Raw genomic sequence first — 24,266 nt, 5'->3', positions numbered from 1 at the left:
CTGGAACTAAAATTTAGGGATTAGAATGCCAAAAAAAAGGGGGGATTATAACTCAAAGAATTCAACTTCACTATTTTTGCAATAAAGTCCACTGATTTTATAACAAAGTTAATTTTAAAAATAATCCTCAGCCGAAGGGGTGAATCCAGATTTAATTGTTGAACTCCCAGGACAAAATTAGTGAAAATAGGATGTTATAGAGCTTTGTTTCCTGGTGTTGAGCCAAGCAGGAGGACAAGGAGCTGCTGGAAAGTCCTGGAAGTTCAGCCATGATCCCAGTAATGAGAATTTCCAGCATTTTTCTCTCATAAATAGACCCTTCTGAGGGTTTTCCCCCAAATCTCAAATATCCCAGAACAGTTTCGTGCCTTTGGGATGCAAAACAATGCAGAATATTTCCATTCCCTTTCTCTAAATCCTTGATCCATTTGGTTATTTACATGTGAACTTGCAAAATTAAGCCCAAATAGTTTTATTAACTTGAAATTGGATTTGTTTCCTAGAGAATTTATGGATGCTACATCCCTGGAAGTGTCCAAGACCAGTTTAGATAGGGCTTGGAGCAACCTGGGCTAATGGAATGTGTCCCCGTCCATGGAATGGGATGATGCTTAAAGTCCCTTTCAACCCAAACCAGGATTCCATGAATTTTAGGGAATTTTTCCAATGGAAAATCTAAATGGAAGTTTGCAGTATCATCCCATAGTAATTAAAATCCCTGTCTCCATTAGGATATAATTACCAAAAACACGTCCCAAAGGCTGACTAACATCCCATCAGTGACATCACCGTGGATTTGGGTCACGCTCTCTAAAAATAGAATCCCAAATTCACAGTGGGAATTCAAATCAGTGGCCTGCTGCTCACTTCTCATTAGGATTGGGAATGGAGATTCTTCTGGAAGCTGGGGAGCTGCTGGGAGCTGGGATAAAGCACAACCACTTTTTGGTAGTGGCAGCATCCCATGTATCTCATTTCCATGGAGTGGGGTCTCCACTGTCCTGCTTCCCTTCTCAGTATCCAGATTGGGATCAAAGACATTTTGGATACTGAGGACCTGGAAAATTCCATGGTTCTTTGCTTTCTCTTCCTCACTGGCTTCTTTTATGCCTTTCTTCCCCTCTTTGAAATGATCCAAGAAATTCCATAAGAATGGAATACAACTTGATCTCAGGAAGCTTGGTGAGGTGATATTGATGCAAGACAGTCAGCACTGTTATTCCTGATTTATTCCTGATTTATCCCAGATTTAGATTTTCCCGCCCAGTTTTCCTGCCGAATTCCTGCCCTCTCGTTTCCCATCCACCATTTCCCCCCTCAGCTCTTCCTCTGATTTCCCTCTGATTTCTCCCTGATGTTTCCCTGATTTTCCCCTCTCATTATCCTGCTGTGTTTAACTCCAACCCCTGATCCAGCCCTTCAGGATAACTGAGGTTTTATATATTCTTATTGATATATTTTTTCTTTGCTTGTGGAGCCAGGAATCCTTTCATATTTCTGAGATGGAGAGTGGGCCCCCGATAACATTCCCATTGTACTTAGACCATTTTAAGATAGGGATTTAAAGGAAAACAGCCAAGGACATGATTTTCCCCATTTCCCTCCATTTTTTGGAGTTCAGGCTCACTTCCCATTTAGTTAAACTGTAGCATCATCAGGAATTTATGCAACAAACCAAATTCCAGTTACTTGTTTATAACTGCGCTTGGAATTGTATCAACTACATTTGGAATCACCACACAGATAGAGAAACACTCCTGAGCCAGAGACAAGGAATGTTTAGACCCAGATAAGGTCTTTCCCATCTTCCAGCACTCATTGACTTCTAGGGAATAAAAACATTTAATAATTTGGGATGAGTGCCCTCTGACAGCCAAATTCCCTTAATATTGATGGTTGGAGAAGACAGGAACTAATTCCTAGTGCTGCCACGTTTCCCTTTGGTGTTTGTATTATTATCTCTATTAGAATGATTCACACTTTTATTCCCAGATTAAAATGGGAAACTCCTTCCCAGATTTACCTGGAGTAGGATAATTTGGCCGTAAAACCACCAGTATTTAGAATATCTAAGTCTATTTCTCTGTTCTGCTGCACGTCCCTTGGCCTGAAGTACCAAATCCACAATCCTGTGTTTAAGGTAATTGGATTTGGAGTAGTTTTCCCTCCAAAAGTCCAGAAATAGCCTTGGAGTGTTCCTTAATTAAGAGCTGCCTTTACTCCTTCAACACCAAAACTTTGGAAATGCAGAGGAATCAATTCTCCCTCCATCCTGATCCATGCTGTGGGACATTCCAAAGCTTCCTCACCTTCTGGGTACTGGATGTTGAGATCCTATTTACATGCTGTTGTGTCTTCCTGCTTCCCACAGGGAATGGTGCTGTCTGCTGAGTACATCAAGAAGAAGCTGGAGCAGGAGATGGTGCTGTCCCAAGCTTTTGGGCGGGATTTGGTGAGTATGAGTTGTCTCTGGACAGAGGATGAGATATCCATTAAAAACTGGGTTTTAAGGGATTTCTGTGTCCCTGAGTCTGTTGTATTCATTTCTCAGCTCTTCCTTTAATTCCTGGATTTCCAGCTAGTTACGCATTTCATGGAAAGGCTTGGGTTGGAAGGGACCTTAAAGCTCATCCCATTCCACCCCCTGTCATGGGCAGAGAACATTTCACAAGGTCAGGTTGCTCCAAACCCCATCCAGACTTCCTGCAAGGCTTTTTTATTTTAGAAGCAGCAGTAGTGCAGAGCTTCTGATTATTTTCCTTTTCCTGAGGCAGGAAGTCCCACATGGTGGCAATGAAGGACAGAGAGCATTAAAGCCAAATCAACAGGAACTAAAATCCCATTTTTATGGAGATTTTCTTTGGAATGCAGTACTGACTGTCCCTGTGGGCACATTCCTGGTGGCAGGGAGATGTCACAGGACTCAAGGGAGATGTTGGGAAGCAGCTTCCCTTGGTTTATATGTTGGAAATCGTTGCTGAAGTGCTGCCTTGGGATATTTGGTGGATGGAGGGAGAGATAAACCAGCTTTTGGGGATGGAGCTTTATTCTTCTCTGCCTAGAAAGGGAAAATGGGAATTGTTCCTGTTACTCAGGAGGAATATTTCCTGGCTTTAGGTCCATAAGTGCCATCCCAGGTCCCACCAGCCCAGGACCAGTTTCTGACAGTTACCAAGGACAGATATTCCAGAGAAAAGTGTCCAGTGAGGTTTAGAGACACTTTCTGTGTGGGCTTGAATGTTATCAGGAGGGACAAAAAGCTCCCATCAAATCCTAAATAATTCAAACAGCTGGTGTGCTTTTCCTTTTTCTTCCCACCTTCTTTTTTTCAGGAAAGTCCCAGTAGGCCAAATGTAGAATTCAGGAAGTGAATGAATTCCAGCTTCCAGTGAGACTCTGACACAGGTTTCCCAGAAAAGCTGTGTCTGCCCCATCCCTGGAAGTGTTCCAGCATGGGTTGGATGGGGCTTGGAGCAGCCTGGGCTAGTGGAAGGTGTCCCTGCCCATGGCAGAGGGTGGAATGGAATGATCTCTCCCTTCCTTTCCAGCCTAAACCATTCCAGTATTCTGTGATGATTCCATGATTCAAAACAAGCAAAGAGCCATTCAGCTGGAATCTGGAGTGCTCATGTATAGAAACAGACTCCAAAACTGGAGAAAAGGAGAGATTTGGGGGATAAATTCAATTTGATTTCCAACCTGACTTCGATTCCTTGTTGTTTCCATGTTTTTTAGGGAAGAGGAACAAAACACTACGGCCTGATTGTGGTTGGCCATTCCCTTGGAGCTGGCACAGCTGCCATCCTGTCCTTCCTGCTGCGTCCCCAGTATCCATCCCTGAAGTGCTTTGCTTATTCCCCCCCAGGTGGGCTGCTCAGGTAGGTGCTGGGATACACTGGATCCTGCTTGTGAGGCTCTAGGGAGCAGTGAAGTGGACAAGGCAGCCTGGAGAAGCTGAATGTTTCCTCTGGGATATAGTTTGGTATTCAAGTTAGGATGGCAGATGGCCGCTTTCCCAAATATTCTGGTTTATAACTGAAATATCCATGGCTCTAATTTTAATATGAAATGGGTGCAATTTCCTTACTCTCCCACTCCCACTGAGTAGATGGAAATAAGAGAGATACTTGACCAAATGCAGAAGCTGATCCAGTTGTTTGAACTCCTTTTCCAAAGAAATTGGAATTGGGATGTGATTTCTGTGATTCTGCAGCCTAAAATTGCTCACAAGGATTGTTCTGGTTTCCCTCCCTTGGCCATGGGGCAAAACCAGGGAGAGGTTAATTGTGAATCCCTCCCATTATAAATGGGAACAGACCTTCTAGTCATGCCATTCCCAAACAAAACATCCCATTAGATTGCTGGGAAGTGAGGGAAGGTCTTCCTGGTCCTGACAGACACCATGGGGATCCTTGGAATTTGCTATGGATCATGAGAAGCTTCTCATGGTAGTTCATATTCCTTGAGCAGCCAAGGGTTTTAAACCATCCTGCTGCTGAACTTGGATGCTGGCATTCCTTGTAGTATTCCCAGGTCTTCTGCAGCCACAGAGCTGCAGAGGAGAATATTTCATGAGAGTTGTACAACCTTCTGCTCCAAACTTGCACTTCTAGATCCCTTGGTAGCTTCTGACATACCCAGGATCATCCCTAGGTCAGTGAGGCAGCCTCTGCCTGTGGTAACTGGTTGGGAATATCTCCAGGAAACTCAGAGTGGAAATCTCGATTTCTTTCTTCTTGTCTTGGAAGTCAGGTTGCTGCAGAAATTTGCCGTTTGAATTCCCCCAAATATTGGGATATTTCATCCTATACTGTAGTCTCAGGAGCACAAAATATCTTCTTCCTTGGTGTCCCACCTTTCCCAAACTATTGGAAAATGACTGAGGCATTGAGTTCAAGTATTTCCTTTCCCAGCTACATCCAGAGTCATGTGCAGGGAAATGACTGGGCCATGGGATGTGGAGATGAGGCTCTTCTTCCACAAGGCACAAGTCCCCAAAGCCTGGAGTAGCTTGGATTGGGGTTTGTGTCCCTGATTTCCCTGACACCAAACTGGGAGTGAAACGCTATTTGCTTCTTCTTGCTCCTGTTTCTCTTCCAGTGAGGATGCCATGGAGTATTCCAAGGAGTTTGTGACTGCAGTGGTGCTTGGCAAAGATCTGGTGCCCAGGCAAGTGGAGAAGTGTCTGAATTCCTTGATGAATCTCCGCTGTTCTGTCCCAAATCATCTCTTTCCTGTCCAAAACACTTGGATCGTTTTTGTCTCCAGCTTCCTCATTTTTCTGTCCTTTTATTGTTCCCTGTTTATCTTCCTGACTCCCTGTGTCATTATGTTTTTCCTGGACACCTTTGTTGGGGTTTTTATGGGCAAATCCATCCTGTGTGAAAGAAAAGGGGGAATGTCCTACCTCTGGAATCCCTCCTTGTGCTACCTAGAATATCAGGTGTGCCACCTTCCTGATTTGCTGTGTTATCTTGGCCCTGTCCTGGATGTGGTGCTGCTTCATTTGGACCAGTTTGTCACAAAACCCCTGTTCCATGTCACCTCATCTCCAAATCATCTCATTCCTTGTGCCTTGGCATTCCTCAACTTTCTCATCTCCTGGGATATGTTTTGCTGAGCTGGGATTTAGAACGAGAGCCAGGCAACCTGGGATTTACCTGGATGGATCCTGTCCATCCCGTCATCTGCTCAGTGGTGTCATTCAGCTCCAGGACTTTTCCAGCTTATCTGCTCTGTGCCATCTTCATCTTCACCTCTCTCCTTCCCTGTTCACTGACCTTATCTTGGTTATTTTCCTGGTAATTCCCTGGGGCCTCTCACTCCTGGTCCCGTGTCCTGGGTGATGCCACAGCCCACCTCAATCCATCTGCTCCATGTTGTATCCTTACAGTGTCCTTTTAAACACAATGCCTTGTTTACTGTGTTCCATATCCTTCTTGTCCTGTTCTCTGCCCAGGTGTCACGAACACATTTCCCCCTCTTCCATAATCCATAATTTTGTTTCCAGACTCACTTCTGCTTTTCCAGAATCACATCTTCCTCTTTTCCATGGTCACATCTTCCTCTCTTGCAGGATTGGGCTCTCTCAGCTGGAGGGATTTCGCCGGCAGCTTCTGGATGTTCTCCAAAGAAGCACCAAACCAAAGGTAAGAGTGAAGAACGAACACCTGAAAACATCTCTGAGCAGGGATGGGAAATTTTACGGGCAGGAAGGGTGGGTTTCTTCCAGGTCTCTTCAGGATTATTATTTAGGGAACCAGAGGAATGATGAAAAGATCTGGAGAGCTCAGTGGGATCATTCTGGCTCACTTGCTGAAACTTCACCATCACAGATTCCAAATAACCGAGCAGCAAATTTTCTGTCTGAGCCTCTTTTGGAGTCTGTATTCCAAGTGTGGATTTTCCTGGCCAGTTAAAACTGGGAACAGGCTGGAAGTGCAGATGCTGTGCTTGTTGGACCATTCGGATGATGCTGTTCCGGGATAAATGGTCTGCTCATGTCTTGGAGATAGGAAAAGTGGGAAGTTGTCCCTCCCCAGTCCTTACTATTGCACCAAGATGGAAAAAAGACATAAGATTTTTAGAGAGAATACATGATGGAATTTACCTGGAGAGGGTATATAATTGGGAAAGGGAAATCAACTTTTCAGAAACATTTGGATCATTTCTGTATCCAGCTTCCCTCTTTTCCTGTCCTTGTATTGTTCCTTATTTATTCCCAGAGTCACTGTGTTTTTCCTGGACACCTCTGTTGGTGTTTCACACTCCTTCCTTAGGCAAATCCCTCCTGTGTGAAAGAAAACTGGGACTGTCCTGCCTCTAGAATTCTTTAAACCTCTCAAGCCTTACAAGGCAATTCTGCTTATTTTTGCTTTTCTCTCTTTAAATCCTTCCTCCTCCCTCTCTCTCTTTGTGGGAACAGTGGCGGATCATTGTGGGGGCTACCAAGTGCATTCCCAAATCCGAGCTTCCCGAGGAGCCAGAGGAGAACTCAGTGACGAGTAACCGGCTCTGGACGCATCCCAGTGACCTGACCATCGCCCTGAGTGCCAGCACCCCTCTGTACCCCCCCGGCCGCATCATCCACGTGGTGCACAACCACCCTGCTGAGCAGTGCTGGTGAGTCCTGGAATTCCTGGTGGAAAACTCTCCCTGACACAAGGAGAAGGGGGTTTTCTTCCCCGCTGTCTCATGGAGACAGTGGTTGTGTCTGTGTGGGTGGAGTTATGGAATGGTTTGGGTTGGAAGGGACTGTGAAGGTCATGGGCAGGGATGCCTTCTACCAGACCAGATTGCTTCAAGCCCAGTCCAACCTGGATTTGAACACTTCCAGGGATGGGGCAGCCACAGCTTCCCTTGGAAATTCAACTCAATTTTCCAGTCTCACCACCCTTACAGGGAAGCATTTCTTCCAATATCTAATCTAAACCAGCAAATGGAATGCTGTAATGGTTTGGGTTGGAAGGGACTTAAGGATCATCCAGCTGCAGCCCCTGTCATGGGCAGGGACAGCTTCTACCATCCCAGGTTGCTCCAAGCCCATCCAAACTGACCTGGCAAACTTCCAGGGATAGGGCAGCTGCAGCTTTTCTGGACAACCTGTGCCAGTGCCTCTGCCCCCTCACAGGGAAGAATTTTTTCCCAATATCCCGCCTAAATCCACCCTCTTTGAGCTTAAAGCTACTCCTCCTTTTCCCATTATTCCAGGCCCTTGTCCAAAGTTCTTTTCTTCTTTAGATGATGATTAGTCCATGGATAATCATGTCCCTGTTGAATAATGCAGGATTTTGGAGCAGTATGTATTTTAACAGCTCCTCCCTCTGTTCTTCCTCTTTTTCTCCCTCTGCACTCATGCCAAAACACTGCCCTGCTCTTCCATCCCATTTTCCCTGTTGTCTGCACCCCTTTTCCAGCTGCTGTGAGCAGGAGGATCCCACCTACTTTGCCATCTGGGGGGACAACAAGGCCTTCAACGAGGTCATCATCTCCCCAGCCATGCTGCATGAACACCTGCCCTACGTGGTCATGGAAGGGCTCAACAAGGTAAGGCAGGGAACTGTCATCCCAAAAACCACGGGACAGGCAGGCTTAGCCTGGGAATGCTGCTGGTTAAATACACCAGGCTGTTTATTTCAGAGAAGAGGAGGAAAGGGGATGCTCTTGGTCAGTCTTGCACAGAGTATTGGAGTGGAGTGTGATAAGGTCTGGGAATGGAATTCACACAGTCCCAGAAGCTCCTGTTTCCAAATTTAACATCAGAGTAATGTGAGGTTGGGTGGTGATGGTTCATTCCAGGAGCTGCCATTAAACTGGAGCCCAGGTGACATCCAGGGATGTGTCAGGATTTATCCATCTAATCCTTTATCTCCCTGTGCTTCCAGAAGGCTCTGGGAAGAAAGAGGCCAATTCCACTGTTTGAAAGCCTCCAGTCAATCCCTGCTGTTTCTCTGCTTTCCTTGGACAGGTCTTGGAGAACTACAACAAGGGGAAAACAGCTCTGCTTTCTGCAGCCAAAGTGATGGTGAGTCCTACGGAAGTGGATCTCACCCCAGAGCTGATATTCCAGAGCCAGCCCTTGCCCAGCTGTCCCTCTGTGCAGATCGGAACTGGAGCCATCCCAGCGGACAGAAGGAACAGCAGTACCAAGTAAGGAGAGATTTTATATGGAATATTGGCCCTAGGTGTGGGTCCTCTTCCTCTTGGAGCATTGTGATCCATGTTTATGGGAAAGACAGATCCATGGACCTGTGTGGGAATTAAAGCTTCAGGATGTCTTGAGGAATGTCAGGGGGAAAAGTCCCTTGTGTTGCTTAGGAATTTGACTGCAGCAAGGTCAGGAAAAGGTATGGGAGAGACTTCCCTTTTTTTTCCTAATGCAGACAGATGGGGTTTTCCCAAAGTAAAACTTGGAGCCAAATTCGGTTTGGTTTGGAAGGGATTTAAGGATCATCCAGTTCCAGGCCCTGACATGGGAAGGGACACCTTCCACCAGCCCAGGTTAATCCAAGCCCCGTCCAACCTGGAACGCCATCAGGGATAGTCTACAGCCTCTCTGGACAGGAGAGAAGGATTTAGTGAGCCAGGAAAAAAGGGAGAAGAGCAAGAACTGGAGTTTGCATAGGGAGAATCCATTTGTGATATTTCCAGCTGGGAGGATGGAGCGAGAAGAGATTCCTCGGAGCTGTGGATGCCTCTGTTTGAAGGAGCGGTGTGAGGAACCCTTGGATCCTCTAGGTGTTCTGGAATTCTGCAGCCTCATGTTCTCTGTTTCCTGTTGTAGGAGCAAATCCCATTCAGAAATCAGCCTGGAGGGATTCTATGAGACAAAGCCACTTTCTCCCGTGCAGAAGGACCCCGTGGAGCTGCTTCTCCTGGACACTAAGGAACGTCTCTCCGTGGAGCTCCAGGACCGCCGTGCTCCTCTGGCCACCATGGAGAGCCTCTCAGACAACGAATCCATCTACAGCTTCGATTCCCGGCGCTCCTCTGGTTTCCGGAGTATCCGGGGCTCCCCCAGCCTCCATGCGGTCATGGAGAAGGACGAGACGCACTGCTTTTATATAGACCCCGTTATCCCTGAGGAAAACCCATCCCTCAGCTCCCGGACAGAGCTGCTGGCTGCTGACAGCCTCTCCAAGCATTCCCAGGAGACGCAGCCTCCGGAAAACGTCCTCAACAGCGGCGGCACCACCCCCCAGCGCCGCTGCAGCGCCGAGGGCACCGGGAGCGACGGGGAGCGCGCGTCCTCGTCCCCTCGGGAAGAGCCGCCGCTCCACAACGGCCGCCTGGCCGACGTTCCCAGTCCCCAGGTGCTGGAATTCGCCGAGTTCATCGACAGCCTCTTCAACCTGGACAGCAAAAGCAGCTCCTTCCAGGACATTTACTGCATGATGGTGTCGGACAGCTCCAGCGACTTTGCGGAGATGCCCAAATCCGTCAGCGACCAGGAGATCCTGCTGAGGGCACAGTACGAGCCCAACTTAGTCCCAAAGCCCCCGAGGTTGTTTGCGGGCTCGACGGATCCTTCGTCGGGAATCTCCGTGTCACCCTCCTTCCCCCTTAGCTCATCCGGAGAACTCATGGATATCACTCCCACGGGTGTGAGCAGCCAGGAATGCCTGGCCACGGATAAAATCCGGACTTCCACCCCCTCCGGACATGTAACCAGCCCTGCCAAGCAGGACGACCTCATGATTTCGGCCCTTTAGTGCAGGGGAAAGGGGTGGAATGATCCAAGTGGGATAATCCATGGAGGAGGCTGTCATCGGGCAGTTGGGATCAGAGGAGACAGCTGGAAAAATCCTTTCTGGGGTGACCCAGTGGTGGTGTCTGGAGGATGGATTGTACTGGAATCCTGTGCTTGGAGCTGGGAGAAGCTTTGCCCCACGGGGCCTGAGAGGGTCTGAGGCACTAAAGTTCCCTACCTCAGCCTGTCTCATTCCAGAGGCAGATTCCTTGCCCTGGGGCACCTGCTGAGTTTGGGAGTGAGATACCTGGATAGATGGAAGCAGGAGGGAGCCAGGTGAGATCACTCTCCTCGGGACCGAGCTGGTGGTTTTGGGAAATGAGCGGATTGAGACTTTGGGCCCTGTTGCACTACCACGGATCCGGCCCAAGATCCAATTCGGCACACTTCCATGGGGATTGCTTTTGTAGGACACTCCTGTTTTAAAGCCATTGGGGCTGTATTCCCCCCAAATCCAGTCTCCCCTTCCCGGCCAGGCGCAGCAGGAATGGGGTTGGCACCATGGTTTCTCTTCCCTGAGCACTCCTGAGAGGGAAGGACGCTGTTCTCAAGAGCCCAATCCCTCTGCCTTTGGCAGAAAGTTCTCCTGGATATCACCCCCATCACTCCTCAGTTCCCTGGACCGCCTCCAACCTGGTGACATTCCTGTGGGACTGCAAGGATTCTCATCTCAGAGCTGCATGGATGTGGATGGATCAACTGCAAAATGCACCTGGCATTATTTCCGAGGCCCCTGTGGAGTCTGGAAGTCTCTCTCCTGGATCCCTGAGGGTCCTCACACCACCCAATATGCAGCATCTGTGGATCAGTGCCAGCCTCTGTCATTGAGAATTCAGGGAAAATATGGACTTTTTCCCAGGGTTGCAATCTCTTGTATGTTTACAGAGCTGCTAAGCTGGTTCGAAGGTATTTATTAAGGAAACAGGGAGGCTTTCCCGAAGGAAAATCCATGGTCATCCTCTCCTTCCTGTGCTGTTCCCTCTGGGGACTGAGAGAAGAGAGGATGGGCAGGCAGAATTCCAAGCCCCCCGCTTCCCAAGTGGCTTAGATTTGGGGGTAACCACCTGCCCCCTCTCCCCACCTGCACAATTCTATATAGGAAAGTTTGAGCAAGTTAGGAAAACTACCTGAGCCTCCGGGCCCAGAGGAGCCTGCTGCACCTCTCCAGGCAGGTTTTCCAATGATGGGAGCAGGAGGAAAACTACCTATCCTAGGAAATGAAACATTTTTGGGACCTGGAAAAGGCCTTGAATTGCCACTACTCCCCGTCAAAGCTCAGCAGTTACTGATGCCTCTCCCCAGAGCTCCATCCTTCCTCCCTGGAAAAGGAATTCCTGGTTTAACTTCCTTAGAATTATGTGGTTGCTTCCTTTTCCCCTCCTTAGCAGTGCTATTTCCATTGTAGGAGGATGCTGTGCTTTCCAGGAGCTCAGCTCCCGGCAAATCCCAGGCTTCCTGGTCTCCCTGTGGGCTGTGGAAGTGCTGGGATAGGTCAGGGCTGTGCTTCCTGGGAGCCAGTGGGGTCCAATGCCATTGAGCACTTTATAACCAGTGTGCATTGATGTAAATAATCCTGGGTGCATGGAATTCCACTGGATTCTGGGTCCAAGTGTTGATATCCCACTGCATTCAGCGTGGCATGCTCCAGCCCCTGCTCCTTACCTGTTTCAGAGACTTCAGAAGTGCTTCAAGTGGCCAGGAAAACATAATCCCTGTGGTTTAAGGTTCCAAAGGTGACCTTTGCCTGAGTGGAAACAGAGGGAGGAAGCCCCTCTGGATTCAGAGGGATTTGGAGAAGGAAAAATCCTTTTGTTCTGAGCAACCAGAAGTTCTTTTTGTTTTTGTAGGTCCTTAAAAAAGGAGCAGGGAGCAGATGGTTCAGGAGCACAGCACATGGTAAAGAGGAATTCCTGCACTCAGGAAACACTACTGAGGTGATTTTTCAGGAATACGCACAAAAATCTAGGAAGGTTTGAGGGGAAAAGGGGAGCTGAGGGGCAAGGGAGGCTGGGGCTAGCGGGCTAGCTCCCCTTCTGGTCCAGGAGTCGGGATAAGGAGCTCATTCCTGCCCTTATTCCCAGCAGGAATTAACCCTTAGCACTAAGGCAGAGTTTGGGATCTGCAAAGCACTTTAAAACACAAAGGAAAAGGATCATCTCTATCCCTGGGAGCGACATGGATACCTGGGATTAGATGGAACTACTGGTGGGAGGTGCCTCCAGGTGAGGAAAAGTGGGATATCTCCCTCCTAAAATGATTCCCGTGGGAACCTGCTGATGTTCCATGGCTCAAATGTTGCACTAGAAAGTCCCTTCCCTGACGTTCCTGTGCCATGTCCTGGAAAACTCAGTCCTTGGGTGACTGTTTCCTTCTTTGTGCCATTGGAACTGTATCCCATAGGAATGGCCTTCCCTTGCCCTGACAGGAAGCAGTCTGGAATGCTCCATTTTTTTTTGCTCTGTGATTACTGGATTTTGGAAAACCTGAAAATACGTAATTCCTGGGAGCTGGGCTTGCCACAGGTCAAGGAGTAAAGGCACAAAAGAGCCCCTTGAAGGTTCTCATTGTATCCCATTGTGGATAATTCCTGATTTTTGTTGACAAACAGATCTGATCCCAATCCTCCCAAATGAAATCCACATTCTTGGAATTATTTCTGCTTTAAATGTCTCTGTGTCTTGATCCTCAGCATTCTGTGTCTCCATTCCCATCACTCCTTTGCTATCTGGGCATTTGGAAAGGCTGGTCTCCCATATCCTCCTGGAAAAGCACACCTGGAATGCTGAAATAAATGTTGAAGCTGCAGCTACCTCCTTCATCTGTACTGTACACTTCCTGCTTTCTCTTCCTGCTCTGTCTGCTCTGTCTTTGGGAATACGAAGCATCTCCAGTTTTCCAAATCTTTTGGCTTCTGCTTCTTCAGCTTTGTGCCTTCTGATCTTCGGATATTCCCATGATACTCCAACAGGATGTTCCAACCTGTGCAGAGTCAGTGCTGGAAGTGCCTGACACCTCAGATCCCAGACTGGCCAACAGGTCACCCATTCCTTGCTTCATCCTTAAAATCCATTCTGATCTCTCTTCCTTGGACTGACTGAGTGACCTTTAAAGGTCCTTTACAACAAACTATTCCAAGGGTTTCTTGGCAGAAGAATGGAGCTGAGGCTCTTCTGCACCAGTAAATTGATTTTATTGCTGCTTTCATTGCAGCAGTGCCAAAAATTTGGGAAGGATCCTGCAGTGCTGAGGATATACCAGGCCTTTTCTGGTATTTATCATTGCTTCTTCCCCATCAGGGCTGCCTTCTCCATTTGGACTATTCATTTCCTCCTAAAACGTCTCTCTTTTCTTTGCTCCCTGTTCTTCTCACCTATTTCAGGAGCCACATCATCCCTCCCTTCTCTCAGGGTGCTGATGGCTCATTCTACATCCTTGGTAGCACATGGGAAACATAGGAAAACAACTCCAAAGCAGTTAAATGAGATTCTTGGAACTTTTTAGGAACTTTTTTCCAAAGCAAAATGCCTCCTATTTATGGGAGGTATTTTGGTCTCTGCAGAGGGCTGGGTTGGCAGAGGGTGGGGAGTGTGTTTACAGAATTCCAGTGATTCCCAGTTCTATTATTTTAGGATGTTATATTCCAGGAATAGTTGATGGTCCCATGCAGGATTAAAGTGGGAAATCTGTTTCCAAGGGCATGTAAGAAGGAGGAAAAGCTCCGAGCGTGGGGATACAGGATCAGTATCTCTAACACATGCTTCATGCACTTTGATGTTTTCCCAGCTTTTGCTGCTCTTTTCCTGCAGGCAGATAATATTATTTCCATGGACTCATCCACACAACTTTCATTTACAAATTGGGACATAGGAATAATCAGGATTACTCCTAGCAATGGGAATTAGGTGAGATTAATTATTGCTGGAATGGGTGTGTTTGGATTTGTGTTTTGAGGCTGTATCCAAGAGCTGCCATTGGGCAGCAGAGCCCTTCTGTGTTTGCCTTGGGAATTGCTGGGCTGGAGCTCCCCTCTATGCTGGGTTTATCCTTATCCATTCTGGGATATTCTTCCCTTGGCAGTAGGACATTCTGGCTTTGCAGGATGGGAGCAGGAATATTTAATTTCAATGGGTTTAGGGATAGTGGTTGTAACTGCAGACTTTGTGTAACATCCAAACATTGCCAAGGGAGATGTGGATTCCTCATCCCTGGAAATATTCCAGGCCAGGTTGGATAAGGCTTGGAACAACCTGGGCTGGGGAAAGATGTCTCTGCCCACGGCAGTGGGTGGGAGTTTCCAAATGATTCTGGAATTCTGTGATTCCCTGCTTGCACTGTTACAGTGCTGCAGAAAAGGGAAGATTGGGAATGCCAGCAACACCTCTGCATGGATTGCTCTGCTGAGAAATTCCTCTGAAGGAAGCAGTTGGAAAGCACTGCCTGGAACTGGGCTTGTTCCTTTGTTCCCAGAGCCTGTGCAGTGCTGATTTTTGGGAAGAGCTGCTGGATTTCAGGAAGAGCCTCATTTCTTGTGCCAAAGCTCCCTCTCATGGCTCCTGCGTGGAGGAAGCAATGCTGCATGGATCCTGCTGGAGGCAATCACTGCCCATCCTTGGCAGCTGTGGGAAGAAGGAGAGGAAGGAATATTGCAGCTGGAAGCTGGGATTCTGTCTGGGAGTCCTTTCCTCTCCAGTCAGATCCACAGGGGTGTTATGGATGGAGAGAGGGATGGGAAGGGGGCTGGATCAGCAGTCTTTGATGTCCTTCCCCTTCTTCCAGCTCCAAGGAGCTACTTAAGGGCTGGAAATTCCAAATAGCCAAGGACTAGGGCAATTCCTTATTTTGTCATAGGGAATCATCATCAGCCTCCAAGTGCTTTGCTGTCTCCATTCCCATTGCTTTTTCCATGTGTTTTGAGTTCATACCTCTTGTGCCTTTGTTCTCCCTGACTTCAGGTCCCAATTTCTGGGATCAGACATTTCCCACCTTACTTTCCACTTCTTTGGGAGGATGGAAGTGTGGCCAAGGCCTGGTAGGAGCTGCCCTTGCTCCCGAGCTCTTCCGTTCTGCCTCAGCCAGGACTTCCCACATCTTCCCACTTTGCCCTGCTGCCCGAGGTCGTATCCAAGTGCCAAAAGCAAATCTTGACCTGAGGCAGGTGATTTCCTTCAGCTCACACCAAGTTTCTCCCTGGCTCTGGAGCAGCCCCCTTCCAAAGGTAAGCTCCCTGGGAATTTTTCCTGCTTTCCTTGTTCTGTCCAATCCCTTTTGATATCGCTGTGTCACACCATGCTGCGTGCCCCGACTTTCCCACTTTCCCAGCACACCTGTGGGGTGAGGGGAACCTCTCCCTGTCTTCACCTCTTGATTCCTGAAAATCCTTGCAGCACAGGAACAAGCCTTGACGTTGGTTTTTTCTTTGGATTCCACTTCCCTGCTTCCCATCCCAGGCTTTGGTGCAGTTCCGATGGCTCAGAGCTGGAAGTCCCAGGTGGGGGTGGCACAGGCCTGTCCTGCTGGGATATCCACTTTTGGGAAGTTTGTGTGCAAAGGGATGCTGGCAGGGGTTTTCCTAGGACTCTGCCACACCCTTTGGGTCCTAACTCCTTTCCTGGGATGTCCCCAGTGCTTGGTGGTGGCAGAGTGGCCTCACCTGCAGCTCTGGCTTCCCACCTTTCCCTCCACAAATCCAGGGAATACTCTCAAGCTCCTGTCCTGGCGCCAAGTGGAATTCCTAATGGCACAGGGATATTTGGAAATGGGCTGTGCCTCCCTGTCTGGAATGTTGAGCCCTGCAAACCCCTTTCCTTTGGCTCTGCCTCTCTGGAAAAGCCCTTCCTGCCTGTCACCTGTGTCCCATCTTGTGCTGGGGCAGCTCAGAGCAGGATACCTCTGGATTCATTTCCTGCTGGATCCTAATTGCCTCCTTAGAGCTAAAGCCTTTGGCCGTTTTGGGAGAACCAGCCCTTCCAGGGAGCTCTGAGGCACTTCCACTGCTTCTGGCAGGGCTTGGAGTACTTGGATATGCAACTGTGGGGGAAACAGCCCAGCATCCTGCATCCCCACGCACATCCTGGGAATGCTGCCCTCTGAATCCCTGCTCCGAGCTGCCCCAGCATGAAGATTCCAAGGAAACTCAAGCACTCCTCATGTGCCCTTCATTCTCCATGTGACTTTTTTTGTACCTCTGTACGAAAGATCTGAACTAATCCCGCTGTAAAGAAAGAACCGGATTAATTATAACCGAATTCCAGAAACATGGATGTATATAAATTTTCTGTATATTCTATGGCACTCTGTATAAAATGGATGTTGGAAGCATGGCTGGAGTATGTGACTGTTCCCAAGGATATCCTGGACATGGATGGTTGGGAATTGCCTGAGGTTTCTGCCTTGAAGGGTGGTGAGTGAGTTGGAGAGGTGGGAAGGACATCAGGAATTGGGTGTGTGGCTCTTGGGAAGGATCCAGGGAATCACTGGGGGTTGGTTGTTTCTTCTCCAGCTCTCTCTGCTCTGGATCTCAGCCTTTGGAGTGGGAAAACACTTGGGGGAACATCCAAAGGTTGTGGATTTGCCATCCTGTGGCCAGGTTGGAGCAGGCTGGAAGTTGTCCTGGAAGCAGTGGAAAGTGCCCCTGCCCATGGCAGGGATGGAACTGGATCTTTAAGGTCCCTTCCCACCCAAACCATTCCAGGATTCCATGATCCCTGTCCCTTGAGATGAATTCTTGGAATCTCTCCTTCTGTGGAGAAGGAAATTAAGGAAGGAACTGGATGCTTTGAGTTATTCCGAGTTAAATTCAACCTGTTGATAAAAAGAAGGATTTTAGTGCAAACAGGGAATTTTTTGGGAGTGAATGGGAATGACAGGGATAGAAGAGAAGCATGTGTGCTTTCAGTCAAGGTTATATCTCAAATATTCAATCTATTGGATATTCTAGTCTGAACAGTGTGGAGATCTTCCCTTTGGAAGAACATGAAGTTGCTGGGATCCTTCTGTGAGCCAGGTGAGTCCAAACTGGGATTTTCCCAGTGTCCCAGAGGACACGGCTCTGGGAGTTGTAAAGCAGGATCTCACTGCCTGAGAGCTGTTCCCAGCTGAATTATTCCATATCATCCATATTCTGGAAAAGGGAAAGCTGTATTTATGGCTTACAAGGATGGGGAACAAGGGCAGGAGAAGTCCTGGAGCTTGCTGACCAGTTAGAAAAAATCCAGGGAGAAAAGGAATGCCTGGAAGTGTGTAATCCTATTAATGGCTGCATGGAATTGTTTTTATGGCTGCTCCTGAAGGGACTATCAGGGAATTAAGAGCTCAAAAGTGGCTGAACTACTGAGTTCCTATAAAAATGCCTATAAAAAGTGCTGGAATGTTGAAGTGCCCGATGTTTTGGGATGGTTTTGTGGGATTTTTTTCCCTACCCAGAGCTATATCGGCCTCATAAAAGGATACTGACTCTTCTGAAAACCCTTCCTCTCCCGGGGAAGGAAAACATCCAACTCTGGCTGCTATCCTTGCATAAACATGAAATAATCCATGTTTAGGAGAGGCTGCTTTAATTCAGTTTTTAAGGATGAAAATGTATGGCTGTGGACACAGCAGGAGTGGGGGATGCTGCTATAAAACCTATTAAAAGCCTTCCTTTGGGATGTAGTCGTGTTTTCCAAGGAGATTCTCTGTCTGCTGGGTGTGTTGGTGGCCTTAGGGAAAAAATCCCAGTTTATTGAGAAGTTGTTTCCAATCCATTGAGAAAATATCCAGAATTACAGAAAAAAACCCCAAATTTTCCAACCATTTTTGAAGCATTCCCCAGCAAACAAAGAAAATGAGGGAAAATAATGGGAATATTTAATTAACTAGAGCTGGGATCAAATTGTTAATTAATTCAATGGAAACCAGCATGGCACAAATACTTCCTCAGGGTTTCTCCAAGCATTCCAGGTTGTATTTCCATTGGAAAAGAGGGAAAGGAAACAGTGATCTGAGGGTGATGGTCCAGCTGTAATTCCTGGCCTATTCCACCAGCATTTGCATTTACCTGCCTCCTCAGCAATGTCTCCTTGGATTTTCCAGCAATCTGTACTTATCCTTCCTGCTACAGAACTTCCTTGGAATGCACATCCAGCTCTTGTGGCCTTGTTTGTCCTGACAGAGTGGACAGGGGTTTTCCATGGATGTCCTTAGGAGTGGGTGGGTGACACTTCCCTGCTCCAGGCCGGGATTGAGTCCTTGCACTTCCAGTTCCAGAGGTCTCTGAGGACATGTGTGTTCCTTCCTGAAGATAGTCCTTTACTCGTTTATAAATCAATGGAGGTGTTCTCTCCATCTCGGGAACGAACCCTTTGGAGTTAATGGATAACCAGGAAGGGATTGATCTGCACAGGTCTCCTGTCAGGACGAGATAATGGAGGGAGCTCTGCTTCCGCCTCCAGCAGGGTGGGAGCTTCCCTGGGGGTTGGAAAGGATTTCCCAGAGAAGCTGTGGCTGCTTCGTCCCTGAAGTGTCAAGTCCATGTTGGACAAAGCTTGATGCAGCCTGGGATAGTGGAAGGTGTCCTTGCCCATGGCAGTGGATGGAATGGGATGAGCTTTGAAGTTCCTTCCCACCCAAACCATCTGGTATTTGGGAAATTTGTGCCTGCGTTGGGGTGGTATGTGAGTAGGAGATTCCAAGTATTCCAGCATTTCCAACAGTGACACAGCAGCTTCTTTGGGACCTGGTCCCACCAGGAGAAATAGATCTTATATCCATTGGATGATCCTGGATTCATGATCCCTGCTCGGCTGAGCCTCATGTGAGTCAGATCAATGATTCCAGCACCCTTCCAGAGACTGAGGTGTCCATGCTCAGAGCTGCTGGAAAAATGTTAAAAATAGACTCCAAATCCTTCCAGTCATGCCTGGGAATCTCAGATGGAGGTTGGGATGTGGGGAGGGATGGGGTAAGGGAGGGGGAAATTCCTGAATTACTGTTTTGTTGGAAACTGGACTTTGAAATTTGGCGCCGAAGGGAGCCCCGGCCGCACCTTCCATGAGTAATATCCCAAGTAATATCTCTCCACCCCTTCCTGGCTCGTGCTGCTGGCGAGCCACGTGGGATTGGGAGAGTAGGGTTTGCAGGGGGCATGACCTGGAGGGGATTGGGAAGGGGGAGAAATGTGGGAAACGTGGAGGGCAGGAGAAAGGAAAAGCAATGAGGGACTGGGTTTGGACCCACTGGAGCTGCCTTCCTATGGATCAAAGCAATACCTTTGATTTTTCAGGATTCAGAACTCTCTAGGATCCTTTGGGGATCCCACAAGTCCATCCCTGAAGTGCTGCATTCCCAGCTCACTGCAGGAAGGGAGCTGGACCAACCCACATGGATAAGGTTGGCTCCTTCCCTTGGTGTGTTTCTCCAATGGGTCTTTTCCCTTTAATCAGGTCTGGGAAGGGAAAGGGCAGCATTCCTTAAGAGTGGGAGCTGAGCAGGACTGGGAGGCAGAAGGAAGACTCAGGTGAGAAGGACATGGATCATCCACACCTTGATTTAGGCACCAGGGAAGGAGGAAAGTTGGGAAGGAGCAAAGATTCTTTAGGGATATGTCCTGAGGAGGGTGTTCTGGAAATGGCAGCCACTCTGTGAGGGCAGAACCCTCAAATTTGAGGATTTGAATCCTTAATGAGCTGTTCCAAAGGGGATTTTCCTGTCTGGTAAGGGGTGTGTGGCACTCCAGAGCTGTCTCATGACAGGCTGGGATGTGGGAATGTTGACATTTTCCTTAAGGAAAGGAGGGAAGCATCCTATTTTTATTTTAAACTAGTTGCTCCACAGGATTTTACACTTTCAGAGGGGGAATCCCAGGCCAAGTCCAACATGGTCAATCCAGAGGGATCCAAATCTGGGCTCAGGATCCTTTCCCAAATCTTTTGATCCTCCTCCAGCTATATGGTCCAATGTGGTCACAGGCAGGAACTTGTGGAAGTGCTGGTGGAAGTGGATGAGCTTTAAGGTCACTTCCCACTCAAATAATTCCAGAATTCCATGATCCCTGTCCCTCAAGATCAGTTCTAGGAATCTGTCCTTAAGTGGAGAAGGAAATTAAGGAAGGAACTGGATGCTTTGAGTTATCCCAAGTTAAAGTCATCCTACCATAGAAAAAGAAGGATTTTAATGCAAACAAAGTTGAGTACAAGGGATTTTTTGGGAGTGAATGGGAATGACAAGGATGAAAGAGGAAGATGAATGCTCTCAGTCAAGCACATATCCCAGATATTCGATTATGTTGGATATATGAGCCAGAATGGTGTGGAAATCTGCCCTTCAGATGCTGGGATCTTTCTGCAAGGAAGGTGAGTCCCAAACAGGATTTTCCCAGTGTCCTACAGGGTGAGGGACTCAGGGATATCATGGCCTGGAGCTATTCCCAGCTGAAGAATTCCATGGATGAGCTTTAAGTTCCCTCCTAAGGCAAGCCATTCCAGGCTTCTGCGACTCTAAATCATAGAATCATGGAATGTGATTCTAGAAATCAAATGATGATGTTATGAATCCACAAAAGTATGGGATATGATTCCAGGATTCTAAATTATAGAATCATACATTCTAGGATTCAATATCCAGTGTTGGAAGAAACCTCCAAGGATCATTCAGTTCAATTCTGACTTTAGTGCTGGGTTTAATCTTTATTTAATTAAAGTATTGGGGACAAACATGTAACAGGGTTTAGGCTGGGCTGCCACTCGACATCCTTTCCCCTTAATTTCCTTTCCTTCCCACGCAGCTTGTGCCCAAAACAAGGGACTGAGAGCAGGAACAAGGAGAGCGGGGAATAACAATTGTCTTAATGTGGAGAGAGAGGAGAAAAAAGGGCTCGTTCTCTCCATCCCAAAATAATAGACCCATTACTGTCCCCAATCCTCAATCCCCCTCCTCTCCCAGGAGAAGAATTGGTCACTGCACAGCTGTGGGAGCAGGATAAATATATTTATATATCCCGGAGAATCTGCCCTTCTCAATTGGGATGTGGGGCTGGACAATCCCTCATTGTGCCCTGGCTGGCCCGCAGCAGAAAGGCCCCACAGTTTGGGGCTGGCAGGGCCCCGGCACTCCGAGAACTCGGAACTTCATGGACATTATTCCCAGCGGGCCCTTATTTATTTGATTGGAGTCATTATGGGGTGGGAGGGCTGGGGGGAGTCGGGCGTTACTGGGAATTGTGGGAACATCTGGGGACAACAAACCACAGCTGGGCCTTCCCCTGAGGGGGCAGGGGTTGGGGTTTGGGGTGGGATTTGGGGCTGGATTTGGATGATTTCAGCCTGAATTTGGTGGCTGGTTTAGGGTGATTTCAACCTGGATTTGGTGTTTGGGGGTGATTTTGGTGATTTGCTGCTGGTTTAGTGTGATTTGGGGCAGGATTTGGGTGATTTGGGCTGGATTTGGGTGATTTGGGCTGGATTTGGGGGATTTGCTCCTGGTTTAGTGTGACTTGGGGCTGCATTTGGGGGTTTGGGGCTGGATGTGGGTGATTTGCAGCTGGATGTGGGTGATTTGCAGCTGGATGTGGGTGATTTGCAGCTAGATTTGGTGTTTAGGGCTGGTTTAGGGTGATTTGGAGCCAGATTTGGGTGATTTGAAAGCTAATTTTTGGTGGATTTAGGGCTGGATTCTAGTGATTTGGGACTGGGGTTTGGTGGTTTGCAGATGGATTTTGATGATTTAGGGCTGGATTTGGTGTTTAGGTCGATGTGGGGCTGGATTTTGAGGATTTGAGGCTGGATTTTGATGATTTGGTGCTGGTTTAGGGAGATCTGTAGCTGGATTTTGATGATTTGCAGTCAGTTTTGTGGTCTGTGGCTGGAATGTGAGGCTGGATTTTTGGGATTTCCTGGTTTTGTAATTTGTGCCAGGATTTCAGTCATTTGTGTCTTTTTTAAAAACCGGATTCCAGTGATTTGTGGCTGGTTTTGGAATTTCTGGGAGGATTTTGGTGGTTTGTGGTTGGATTTTGTGCCTCAGGGCTGGTTTTATGAACAGGTTTGCTGGTTTGTGGCTGCATTTTGGTAATTTGTGGTGGCTTCAGTGTTTTGTGGCTGCTTTTAGTAATTTATAACTGGGTTTTCGTAATTTCTGGATGGATTTTGGTCATTTGTGGCTGGATTTTTGATGGTTTGTGGCTCTTTTTTGGTGTCATGACTTTGGAGACAGATTTGGGTGCCTTGGGGACATATTTTGGTGCGTTGAGGGTGTTTTTCAGTGATTTCTGGCTAGATTTTAGTGGCTCGTGGCTGTCTTATTTTGCTGCCTTGTGACTTTTCTTTGTGGCAGATTTTGGTGTTTTGTGAGTGGAGTTTGGTGCTTTATGAAATATTTGGTGTTTTGTGCACAAATTTTGGTGCTTTCTGGGTGTGAACAGATTTTGGTATTTTGTGGCTGTTTTTTTTTTTGGTGGTTTCTGGATGGATTTTGGTAGCTTGTGACGTTTGGTGACTTGTGGCCATGTTTTAGTGCTCTGTAACTTTTTGTTTTCTGGTTTATGGACAGATTTTGGTAGTTTGTAGCTGGATTTTTGGCGGTTTAGGGCTCTTCTTGGGTTTGAGTGCTTTGTGGTTGGATTTTTGGCAGCTTTTGGCTGATTTTTTTGGTGCCTCGTGACTTTGGTTTGTGGCAGATTTTGGTATTTTGTGAGGGGAGTTGGTGCTTTGTGAGGGATTTTGGTGTTTTCTGCACGAATTTTGGTGTTTTGTGCACAATTTTTGGTGTTTTGTGAGGGGAAGGTTGGTGTTTTGTGAGGGATTTTGGTATTTTGTGCACAAATTTTGGTGTTTTGTGCACAATTTTTGGTGTTTTGTGAGGGGAGGGTTGGTGTTTTGTGAGGGATTTTGGTGTTTTGTGCACAAATTTTGGTGTTTTGTGCACAAATTTTGTTGTTTTGTGCACAAATTTTTTTTGTGCACAACTGTTGTAGTTTTGTGAGGGGAAGGTTGGTGCTTTGTGAGGGATTTTGGTATTTTGTGCACAAATTTTGGTGTTTTGTGAGGGGAAGGGTGATTATTTGTGTGGGATTTTGGTGTTTTGTGCACAAATTTTGGTGTTTTGTGCACAACTGTTGTAGCTTTGTGAGGGGAAGGTTGGTGCTTTGTGAGGGATTTTGGTATTTTGTGCACAAATTTTGGTGTTTTGTGAGGGGAAGGGTGATTATTTGTGTGAGATTTTGCTGTTTTGTACACAACTGTTGTAGTTTTGTGAGGGGAAGGTTGGTGCTTTGTGAGGGATTTTGGCGTTTTGTGCACAAATTTTGACGTTTCGCAGCCGGTTTTCCAGTTTTGCTGGACAGATTTTGTTCATTTGTGCCTGCTTTTTGTTTTGTTTCCTGCTGATTTATGCCTCCTCCATTTGGCGCTTTATGCACAGAGTTCTGATGCTTTTGTAGCCTGTTTTGTGGGGGCTTTAGTGCCTGGTTTTTGTGGCTTCAGTGGCTGATTTTAGTGGCTTGTGACCACTTTTGGGGCTTTAGTGGCCTGTGACTCGAGGTTGTTTTTTGGTGGCTTGTGGCCTGGGGCTGGCTTTTGGTGGCTTGTGGCTGCTTTTCGTGACCCGATCTTTAGTTCGGAGGCTCCTCGCGGCTGTTTTTCGGTGACTTTGGGCTCGGCGGGGGTGCCCCGAGCGCGGAGGCGGAGCAGGGGCGGGGAAGGAGGGAGGGAAGGAGGGAAGGAGGGAGGGGCGGCCGCGGCAGCCCGAGTGCGGGGCAGCGCTCGGATGGGCATCGGGCGGCCGCGCCGGGCAGCGGGAGCCCGGCGCTGAGAGCGGGGCTCGGCGCTCTCACGGGGCTCGGGGGTCGCGGCGGGGCCCCCCCGGGCCGGGGCGATGCCCCCCTGCAGCCGCACGGACTGAGCCGGGGCCGGCCCGTGCATGGCCCAGCCATGGAGGTGGTGGACGAGACGGAGGCTCTGCAGCGCTTCTTTGAAGGTAACGGGGGCGGCCCGGCCCGGCCCGCGGCAATGGGCTGAGCGGGACGGGAGCGCTCGGCTCCTCCGGT

General features: G+C 48.0%; 2 protein-coding genes across 12 annotated transcripts in view; both read left to right on the top strand.

The window, feature by feature from the left end:
• The window catches only part of DAGLA (diacylglycerol lipase alpha), a 56,575-nt gene extending 40,008 nt beyond the window's left edge, over nt 1-16,567 (top strand). For 4 of the 5 annotated variants that reach the window (XM_077784324.1, XM_077784323.1, XM_021555978.2 and 1 more), the window contains 8 exons: nt 2,372-2,452; nt 3,736-3,878; nt 5,101-5,169; nt 6,077-6,149; nt 6,926-7,122; nt 7,917-8,046; nt 8,468-8,649; nt 9,284-10,211. In XM_077784324.1, coding sequence (XP_077640450.1) covers nt 2,372-2,452; nt 3,736-3,878; nt 5,101-5,169; nt 6,077-6,149; nt 6,926-7,122; nt 7,917-8,046; nt 8,468-8,649; nt 9,284-10,211 — 1,803 coding nt within the window. Of the gene's footprint in view, nt 1-2,371; nt 2,453-3,735; nt 3,879-5,100; nt 5,170-6,076; nt 6,150-6,925; nt 7,123-7,916; nt 8,047-8,467; nt 8,650-9,283; nt 11,123-12,333 lie in introns of those variants that run through there. The other variant, XM_077784322.1, reaches the window with a different exon arrangement.
• The window catches only part of MYRF (myelin regulatory factor), a 56,997-nt gene continuing 43,660 nt past the window's right edge, over nt 10,930-24,266 (top strand). For 5 of the 7 annotated variants that reach the window (XM_031505112.2, XM_077784318.1, XM_021555971.2 and 2 more), the window contains exon 1: nt 10,930-11,155. In XM_031505112.2, the coding sequence (XP_031360972.2) occupies nt 10,930-11,155 (226 nt within the window). Of the gene's footprint in view, nt 11,156-17,051; nt 17,253-24,008; nt 24,197-24,266 lie in introns of those variants that run through there. The other 2 variants (XM_077784321.1, XM_077784320.1) reach the window with 2 other exon arrangements.

Source organism: Lonchura striata, chromosome 6 (genome assembly GCF_046129695.1).
Source record: "Lonchura striata isolate bLonStr1 chromosome 6, bLonStr1.mat, whole genome shotgun sequence".
NCBI lineage: Eukaryota > Metazoa > Chordata > Aves > Passeriformes > Estrildidae > Lonchura > Lonchura striata.
The sequence above is the reverse complement of the archived record's forward strand: the minus strand, read 5'-3'. Positions and strand labels throughout refer to the sequence as shown.